Source organism: Calidris pugnax, unplaced genomic scaffold, assembly GCF_001431845.1.
Source record: "Calidris pugnax isolate Ruff unplaced genomic scaffold, ASM143184v1 scaffold133, whole genome shotgun sequence".
Taxonomy (NCBI): Eukaryota; Metazoa; Chordata; class Aves; order Charadriiformes; family Scolopacidae; genus Calidris; species Calidris pugnax.
Genome location: NW_015090977.1, coordinates 1,494,566 through 1,504,601, shown reverse-complemented (window position 1 = coordinate 1,504,601; position 10,036 = coordinate 1,494,566). Strand labels below are relative to the sequence as shown.

General features: G+C 51.1%; 1 protein-coding gene across 1 annotated transcript in view; it reads left to right on the top strand.

Moving 5' to 3' along the window:
- ADORA2B (adenosine A2b receptor) overlaps window positions 1–9,523 on the top strand; it is a 19,017-nt gene extending 9,494 nt beyond the window's left edge. Inside the window, exon 2 of the mRNA XM_014953414.1 lies at window positions 5,910–9,523. Within this exon, the coding sequence (XP_014808900.1) occupies window positions 5,910–6,603 (694 nt within the window). The 3' untranslated portion in view covers window positions 6,604–9,523. The remainder of the gene's footprint in view (window positions 1–5,909) is intronic.
- Window positions 9,524–10,036: the final 513 nt, after the last annotated feature.

Sequence of the window (10,036 nt, the reverse complement as noted above, 5' to 3'; positions counted from 1 at the left end):
TTTTCCCCAAGGTGCAATTTATGATTAGTTTAAAATGTCCTGCCAGATTATTTCAGCTGGTATGTGATCTCCATTCCACGGCTGTGCGTGGAGCAAACAGGACGGCAGCAGCGGTGCTTCTTTCACGCTGTTGTAGCAAAATAAATAAATAAATAAGAGAGCAATATGCAAAGTACAGCTGCAAGTAGATGACCAGGATACAATGCTTGGCAGCCAAACTCCTGTCTCCACTTGTGAATGGAGGTGTCTGTGTTATTTTCCTTCACGCTTAAAATAGAAACATATAAATTATCACTGGTTGTTTGTATCAGAGCACCTGCGTAGCGTGAGTCCTGCAAACTCTCCATCTGCTCACCTCCCCGTGTCCGGCAGCCTGGGCACGGGGCACTGGCTCCAACAGTGGCCCAGTAGCCAGGAGATAGGGAAGGACTTTAGGAAAAGGGCTGCCATGGTCAACAAATGTAAGAGTGTCGTGTCACCCCACAGGTGACAGTCCAAGGTGTCACCTCCCTCCTGCCTGACCCTGGGCAGGGCAAGGGCTGTGTGGTCAAACGGACCCTGCACCACTGGGCACGTGGTGGGAAGGGCTGACGCAGGTCCTCAGGTTGCAGATCACCCTTTTGTTCAGCAACACATCCCAAATGTTCAGCAAAACAAACTTTTTGCTATTGGCTCTGCTCTTTGCGAACCTCGGGTATATTTATTCGGTAACTCATCAGCCAGCCCCCAGGCCACCATCATGGTCCACCAAGGACCAGGAGAGCAGATGTGTGGCACCACCGCGTTTTGATCTGTTCATCCTTCTGGGGTCAGAGGGGAATCTTGCCCAATTCCAGACTGTTTCCTCCAGGTAGTCGCTGGTTCCTGCCCCAAGTCTAATCTCCCCAAATGATGAATTCCACCTTGGCCGGTGCTGTGGCTCCTCATGAGACAGGAGCTCAGGGGCAGCGGTGCCTCTGCCTGGGTGATCTCTGTGGGGTTGGTGGGTGATGCCAGGTACGTGCAGGACATGACTCAGTTCCTGCCAGTCGGGAGCCAAACTCCTGCCCGGGAGAGGCCGGGCTGGCTGCAGGCTGGCAGCGCCTCCCGCTCTGCTCCAGCTGGGCTCGGCAGGGCCTGCCTGGGTGTCCTGGCTGGTGTCCAGCTCTAGTAAATAGCAGTAGAAATGCAATGAGGTCTCTTGCAAAAAAAACCCCACCCTGACCTAGAGGCACAGCGTCTGGAGAACGCAGAGAGGTTTCCAGCATCCTGCGCTAATGGACGGCTCTGTCACTTTGGTGGTCGCCACGATGCTCTTCCAAAAAAGCCTTGAACCTTGCTGAGCCATCACTCAGTGATGTGTGCTGGGTGAAGGACACCCTCTCCAGTCCATAGGCCACTCCAGGGGACATCTCCAGCCTCAATGGCAGAGCAGTGTTGTGCCCTGGCCGAGGTCTCTGCCGCTGGCCCATCTTGGTGGTGGCACAGCAGGTACAGACCCAGCAGCCTGGTGCTCACACACGGTGACGCCGGTGGATCAGAGCTGGGTTGTAAAAGCAGCTGAACTTTCCCTGAAGTATTTGCCCTGGGCCGTGTGGCTGTGGCACTGGTGTGTCACAAACGTACAGTTATGTGTGGCAGGAGAAGAGAAACCTGCATGGCTCCATGGTGGCAGCAGAGCAGGGATGGCATTGGGGCTTCTGCAGCATGTCCACTGCGGGGACACTGGGTGGGAGCTGAGATAATTAGCTGCCTGATGATGATTACACCAGTAAAGAGACTTTGCCTGGCGGCGTGAAAGAAACTAATGCATTGCCAGGTTATTTAATCGCCATAAATCATTTTAAAATATTCAGCTGTTATTTACACTAAAGCAACATTTGATGCCTCTGGGCAGAAACCTAGAGGAGATTCAATATTTGTTATGCATTAGTTGAGCAGACTCAGGTGAGTAAGTTTACTTTAATAGTTTTTTTTGCCTAATAATATTAAGCCTAAAAGAGAATGAAGGAGGGGTTTGCTGGAGCGTTCAGAGCTGTGAAAATCTGGTGGTTCCTCACTGTCTGGTCGTGTTCCACAGAGCTTAGGAAAACCGTTGTGTCTCAGGTGTCTCACAGCCCGTGCTGCTGGTCTTGGGGGTGGTTCATGATGGGGGTCACAGTCGTGCACAGCAGCTCACTAACGAGACTCTTCATGCCCAGACCTGGTAACAGTCAGGCACTTCCTTATTTTTAAGGACGTGCTTAACTTCCGTTAACTGAAGGCAGTGTCCCACCAAGTAAGTGTATTAAGGTAATAGTAAGGTAATTAGTGAACAACTTTGGAGCACCAAATTTCAATTTGAGATCTCCGATTTCACCTTGGCCTCTTCTGGCCGGCAGCTCAGCGACCAGCTGTGACCCTCTGTAGTCACAGCAGCGACCATCGTCGTTACCTGGGATGGAGCCATTGAATGGAGGGCTCTTAGGAGGAATTTTCAGTGCATTCCCACAAAAATGAAGAGCTAATCTAAGGAGTGCGTCGTTCACTGTGAATAACCATCTCCACTTTAACAAGCAGCTTCTTGTCCCTGTGGGACAGTCCTGCAGCCCCCACCACTGCTCAGCTCTGACTCTTGCAGACCCGGAGCACAGCACGTTTTCCCATCTCCCCCCTTGCAGAAGGGGCCCCCACTTAAAGGTCGTGCTGGCTCCAGTTCCGCTGCGTGCGCTGGGGAAGAGCGAGCAACACGAAAATAAACACGCCACCATCACAGCACTGGAAAATGAAGTGACTTCTGAACTGGGCTTATAAACCCTCAAGCCAAGCCTTATCTTGGCAGAAGAATTGAGGAGAGGAGCAGATGGAAGAAACCTCGTCTGGGGCTGTGTGTTTTCAGCAGGAGGCAGCACTGAATGCCACCATCCAGGAGGTGGCCAAGAGGACACTGAGCTCAGCACCGCACACTGAGCCACCACGGCTTGTCCTTGTCTGCCTGTGCACAGCCTGAGTCAGGCTCAAAACTCCCCACCCTTCAGTTTCTCTTCCCAAACAATAGTCCCTTATGCATTTTCCCATCTTACTACAATAGTTTTTGGGATGTGAGGGAGCAACTCAAGTGACCAACTAAGAGTGAACAGCACAAGCCAAAGAACCACTTTTTTTTCTCTTCCCACGTGCAGAGCCGTGGGTCAGCAGCAGCTCCTGGTGCTCCTACAGCACTGACTGAGCTTGGCCAATGTCGTAGCTGGAGACTCAGACTTTGCCAAGAGATCGGATTCCTGGGAACTTGCTCGGAATCAAATCCTAAAGTTTTCAGGGGTGTTGAAAGCAATGGGCTTGGCCTCAGCGATGCCCTGTCTGATAACTTCTCATCTTCTGAAGCAACGAGACTTAATAATAATGAGAGAAAGGTGCAGGAGAACCCCCTCGGCGGCTGGACCTGATGTTTAGACATCTACCCCGTGGAGCGTCTTCACAGTTCAGCATTGCCTAAATGTGGCTGCTGCTCCTGCACCCTCCAGCCCAGCCCCAGCCCAGGGTTCCCCCCAGCCCCACTTTGCCATCCAGTTTATGCTGGCAGACCCCCCCCCCCACTTACCCTCCTGTGTGTGTAGCTTGCAGGAGGAGAGGGCCACAGGGCTCGCACGGAGGCGACCGCAGCGTGATTCACAGGCACAGCTGTGGTTCTGTGGGAATGGAACCCTCCCCTGCCTCACGGGCCGGAAGAAAATCAGAACAAACGTTTTTAGGAAAGGAGGAGCAGGGTAGCCAAGCCAGAGTAAACAAGCACTGAGAGAAGGGTGTGGGAAGGGGGGGGGACGTGTGTCAGCCAGCAGACGCTAATGGGCCGTGGAGAGGACAGTAATGGGTTTCTCATGTCCTTCTGGCAGTCGCCAAGTTCTTTGTATCTCCAAAGAGTGATCCGACTGATGCTTTGATGTTGGCATCTGCTCTGGTTGCACCCAAACCAGCCTGACTTCTGCTGCTTCAGGTTCCAGCTCTGTCTGTCTCTGGGGGCTGGAGGGACACCTTTGTTTTCTTGGCCATGAAGGCACGTCTTCACAGTTCGGCATTGCCTAAATGTGGCTGCTGCTCCTGCACCCTCCAGCCCAGCCCCAGCCCAGGGTTCCCCCCAGCCCCACTTTGCCATCCAGTTTATGCTGGCAGACCCCCCCCCCCACTTACCCTCCTGTCTGTGTAGCTTGCAGGAGGAGAGGGCCACAGGGCTCGCACGGAGGCGACCGCAGCGTGATTCACAGGCACAGCTGTGGTTCTGTGGGAATGGAACCCTCCCCTGCCTCACGGGCCGGAAGAAAATCAGAACAAACGTTTTTAGGAAAGGAGGAGCAGGGTAGCCAAGCCAGAGTAAACAAGCACTGAGAGAAGGGTGTGGGAAGGGGGGGGGACGTGTGTCAGCCAGCAGACGCTAATGGGCCGTGGAGAGGACAGTAATGGGTTTCTCATGTCCTTCTGGCAGTCGCCAAGTTCTTTGTATCTCCAAAGAGTGATCCGACTGATGCTTTGATGTTGGCATCTGCTCTGGTTGCACCCAAACCAGCCTGACTTCTGCTGCTTCAGGTTCCAGCTCTGTCTGTCTCTGGGGGCTGGAGGGACACCTTTGTTTTCTTGGCCATGAAGGCACCCAGTCCGTGGGGCCAGGAAACCTGTGGGGCAGCGCGGGGCTCTGCACCCCATCAGCTCGTCCGTGTGTCACTGCAGAGCTTCTCTGTAACACGGGAGAGCAGCAGGTGCCCAAGGAAGGCATTTGGTTACAAATGTCTTCATCTTTACAAGCAGTTTTGGTGGGTGAGCAGAGCACAGGCATCGTTTGACAGCAGAACCTACGCACGGCTGGAGGGTTGAACCCCGCTGATGGCTTCAGAAGTTGCAGGTCCAAGTCTGTGTGTGGCTTCAGGGTCCCTCAAAGGTGTGTGTCCTGCAGAAATGGCACATGAGCAGCAGAGGCCAACACCAGTCCTGGGAAGCTGCCCACATCAGCGCTGTTGGTGGACGCTGCACAAAGCAGGGACATCAAATGGGAGAAGATCCCAGTGTCCCTGGCTCCACGCCTGGATGTGAGACTCTGAATGGAGACACAAACCCTCCCTTGTAACTCTCCTGAGCAATCCATCATTTGCAGTTGCTTTCAGATGCTGGCTCAGAGAAGCCTTTCAGGGTGTTTGTTATCCAGCCACAACAAGCTTGCGTGGGCTGCAGTCTGGGCTGTGTAAGCCAGGAATTGCTCTGTTTTGGGAAGCTGGTTGGATCCCTGGTTTCCACACACGTGTGTGCTTCCCACTTCAGCGGATGAGGGAGCCCAGGAAGGGACATCACATCACAGGACTGCTGCTACCTCCAGTGAAAGCCAGCATTGCTGCAGGTGTAAGAGCAGCCCAAGCTGAAGCAAGTTGGCTGTGATAGGGAGGCTGTAAGTGGTTAAGTCGTTAGCTACCCATTACAGGGTAGAATGGAGAGGAGCATTGTCTCAGCTGTAGTAAATCAGCCCAAAAGTTCATGGAGCCCAGCAACATGCCCTGGCGTGCCCAATAATGGATGCTTAGAGCAAGAGAGTAAGTTGGTGGTTACAGGGTGAGCCTTCCCCCTGCTTTTGCCCTCCTTGTAGTTGGTGGTTTAGGCTCATGCAATGATAAAGCCTTTTTTAAGACTCCAAGTCCTTACCTGCTATTGAAGGATGTTCGCGGGCAGGGCCGGTGCTTGGCACCTCTCAGGAATAGTAAGTGAATCACCTCCCCAAAGCACTTTGTGTGGGTGAAGAGCACAGGTGAGACTTTTTTACCCCTCTGGTGATGGCAGAGGTGAGATTCCTGCGTGGGTGTGGGTGGGGCTTTTGTGGCATTACCCAAAATGCTGATGACTTTAACTGCAGGGAAGTCACAAGCGCTCGTTTATTTAATGACTCTCTCTTGGTTTTGTTCTTGATGCTGTAGGTATAACAGTCTGGTGACCGGCAAGCGGGCGAGAGGCCTCATCGCTGTGCTGTGGCTCCTGTCCTTCGGGATCGGACTGACCCCGCTGATGGGCTGGAATAAAGCCATGAGCGCGTGTCCCAACGCCACCAACGAGACAGGGACTAACGTGGGGACAGCACACCATCACTGCTTCATCTCGTGCTTCTTTGAGAAAGTGGTAACGATGAGCTACATGGTGTACTTCAACTTCTTCGGCTGCGTGCTGCTCCCGCTCCTTATCATGCTGGGAATCTACATTAAGATATTCATGGTCGCCTGCAAACAGTTGCACCAGATTGAACTGATGGGCAACTCCAGGACCACACTGCAGAAGGAGATCCACGCAGCCAAGTCTCTGGCCATCATTGTAGGACTTTTTGCCTTCTGTTGGCTGCCCCTGCACATCTTGAACTGCATCACTCACTTCCACGAGGAGTTCTCCAAATCCAAGCCTGAATGGGTGATGTATATGGCCATCATCCTCTCCCATGCCAACTCTGTCATCAATCCCATCATCTATGCCTACAGGATCAGGGAGTTCCGCTACACCTTCCGCAAGATCATTTCCAAGATCCTCTGTAGGACGGACGACTTCCCCAAGGGCACCACTGACAACAACCAGCACCTGACTGTCACCAACATTAACTCCCCCGTGGCCTCCGTGACCATATGACCTTGCACGTCCCGCTCCCAGGGTTTTCCCCTCTGTCCCTGACACTGCCCTTCCCTGTGCCTACGTGACCAGTCACAGCCACCTCCCGGAGGAGTGCTCAGAGATGACCACTATGCAGTTATGCAGCTGTATTATTTTTTATTTTTATTTTTGTAATTAACACAGTGCCTCCTAGAGGAATAACCTGACCGGGGAGACCGAGTGCAGCTCACCCTCCACTGCAAACCCCGGCTGTGTGAGTGCTGGTGATCCTATTGTATTTCCTTTCCAGGTCAGACATTGACTGTGGAAGCCCCACCTGCTGGGGGTGTTTCCCCAATTGTGCTGCTCGTGTCGAGTCCTAGGATCTTTATTTTAATTATTATTATTATTATTTTTTTTTAATCTTGATTCATTTAGGAGTAATAATTTTGTGTCTGGTTTTGGGTTGTTCTTTAAGTCCATACTTGACAGCACTTTGGTAATACCCTAATTATTCCATCAATTGTTTGATGCAGTTAGTATTCTCCGATGGGAAAAAGTCTTACTTAGCCCAGTTGCTGGTGTGAAACTGAATCTGCCTTCCAGGCTCTGGGGGATGTGACCGTGTTGATGGGAAAACAAGATCAGAACTGGCCGGGCTATTTTCGGCACCAGTATGGAAGCCCTACTTACTGAGAGAGGAAAATTTTAGGGAAGAGTTGACTGAAGTTTTAGAACAGCAATTTTATTGCCTTTAAATCACTTTTGGTCTACAGGATTGTGCAGACCAATGATCCAGGTTTGATTTCAAACCTGCTTCCAGCTTTCAAAATGCAAAAGGCACAAGTGCCCTAAAATGGTCTCAGCTCCTCTGGGCCAGAGTCACTGAGGTTTGTGCCAACGCTCCCTCGGTGACAATTAGGTTTTTGCTCCCAAGTCAAAACGTGCCAGCCTTGCAGTGCTTCCAGAAGTGCAGGTTTCAGCTGTGACAGCTGGATGCTGCAGCTCCTCTGAGTCCTAAAACTTGGTCTTGCTGGGGTTCCTCTGTAGTCCAGTAACCTCCCCCAGAAACTGTGAGTGCTTTTTTTTTCTAATAGTGATTTTTATTTTTTTATTATTATTATTTTTTTTAATCCTGACCTGCATCAGTAGCAAAAGAGTCTCGAAGGGAGCTGACTTGCCTGAGAAGCTAAAATGCCTTGACTTGCAACCTGATTTTGGCCAAGCTCTTTGGGGAACGAAGCTCACCCCACCTGCCCTCAGCTGGGAGGGCAGGACAAAGCTCACTCATCAGCAGAGATGTCTTAATTTGTACGGCCAGTTAACAGCTCTCTGCAACCACAGCTCAGTAATTACCGCACCCCATTTAATAAATAACTGTGATATGCAAAACTAGACAAAGGTAGAAAGAAGAGAGCATTGGTCTCTGAAGTACCAGCTCCGCTCCTCCAGCCGGCAGGACGGCACGAGCGCGGCTGGAAATGCACCGGTGCTTCTGGCACGGCCTTTGCAGGGCAGTTCCATTCCACAGGTGAGAGGAACAGGGAGGGGAGTCAGACAGACACCCAGCAGCCTCCCTTCCTGCCCAAAAGCCAACTGTGGCACAGACGCAGCTGGTCCTGACTAGCTCAGACCTGCCATCGCCTTGTGGCCCTCCTACAAACGGGAGTCTTGCCCGAAGGTCCCTCCATGAGGTGGTACCAGCTCTCTCCAAAGCACCCAGCACCAGCAGCATCACCAGCGGTGACCGGTGAGAGCCTGGGGTGCAGGGATGTGTACTTAATATGGTTTTTCTGTGGTGACCCCCCCCAAGGGGAAGGCAGAGGGAGGGAGCAGGCCTTTTCGAGCTGTGTGGCAGGAAAGGAAGTTTAACCACAGCCAGTTCCTGACAAACAGGTCCAGTGGACAGACTGTGATGCCTGGAGCGGTTTGTCCCTGAGAAATTGTACTTGAATCGTATAGAAATCAGCTTTCTATTTTTTTAACTGCATTGCACTAAAAGGGGGGATACTGTAAGACCCCAAGAGTTTCATTTCTCTAGTGTATTTGACAAATAATGTGTAAAATCAGCTGAAAAGCTGAAGATCCTGCAGCATGTGCTGTGCCAGCTGGTGTGTCCTGCAGCTGCAGGTGTGACTGAGGGCCCATGGGGCAGACATGGCTGGTTCACTCAGGGTGATGGATTTTGCTTCTGCGTGTGGAGCAGCTCTGCCGACTGATCCAGCCCCAAACCCTGGTGAATCACCAGTAAGCACTGAATGGGTTTGTACATGTTTATGCAATTTCCAAATTTAGCTCCAGCTCGGTATCTCAGATACTGAAGGATCTGAATAGTTCCTGTCCCACATGTTCCTCCTTGAACAGCCCCATTCAGCTTTGCTGCATCTGCCTTGGTCACAGTCCAGCGACCACATGTAGCCACCTCCTGCCACCGGGGCAGGGTTTGACTCTCTCCTCCTTTCATTCTTTCCCTTCTGTATTATCTTTGGCTGAGTTCCTTCTGTTAATCATGGCTGGAACCACGCAGGGTTTCACCTGCAGGTCTGGCAGTGTTGCAAAGTGGTTGCAAGCTACATTCATCCCTACAACAAAAAAATGTCAGCTCCCCCGCCCTCCTCCCCAACTGGCTGAAAATGAACCAAACTCTGGACAGCAGGAACAGCCTGAGACACACAGCGCTGCAATACAGAGAGAGACAGTCCCAGAACACTTGCTCACTTCTGACAGCTCACGCTGCAGCTCGGCATCCACTGCTGCTACCTGTCACAGCCCTCTCCTGAGCCAAATTCCTGTAGGCAGACGCGGCGTTTCCTTACTCTGACTGTGCCATGGGGTTGTCAGCCATTACTAACTATGGCCCGGGTCACCGCTGTCTTTAGGCACATTAAGTGCCTTTGTGGATCTGAGCCAAAGTAATTTCGAGGCAAAATAAAAACAGGACACCTCTCTCAACCCCCTGGAAAAAAAAAAAAAAAAAAAAAAAAAAAAAAAAAAAAAAGCATAGGTGTTAATCAACTGTTTGATATGTTCTGGTTGTACTCTGAGGTTTCAGTAAAATACTAAAAACTGTGGTGTAAGCTAGCAAATTTCTGTGGCTCCCCTGTATTATTTTACTTCTTTCAATACCATAGATTTTTAAATCAAGTTATTCTCTGCTCAGTTTTCTCAAGACTGTATATGGAAAAAATCCTTCAGGTTTTCAGGCTCTATTTGCATGGTACTGGTGTGTTTTGCAGTCATCCAAGTTTCCAGGCTACAAGCTGCAATCGAGGTACTTGGGAGCAAGCCCCAGTATTGACATAATTACTACTTTTTAAACTTAATACATCTGGGTAGGTACATTCCCACAGCTCAATCTAATAAGCTCTTTTAGGGAAAGAGCTGAAATAGGAAAGCTGTTAAAACCTGGCATAACTGTGTGCAGCATTATAGCATAGCATACAGTTCTGCAAATACTAATGCAAATACTACC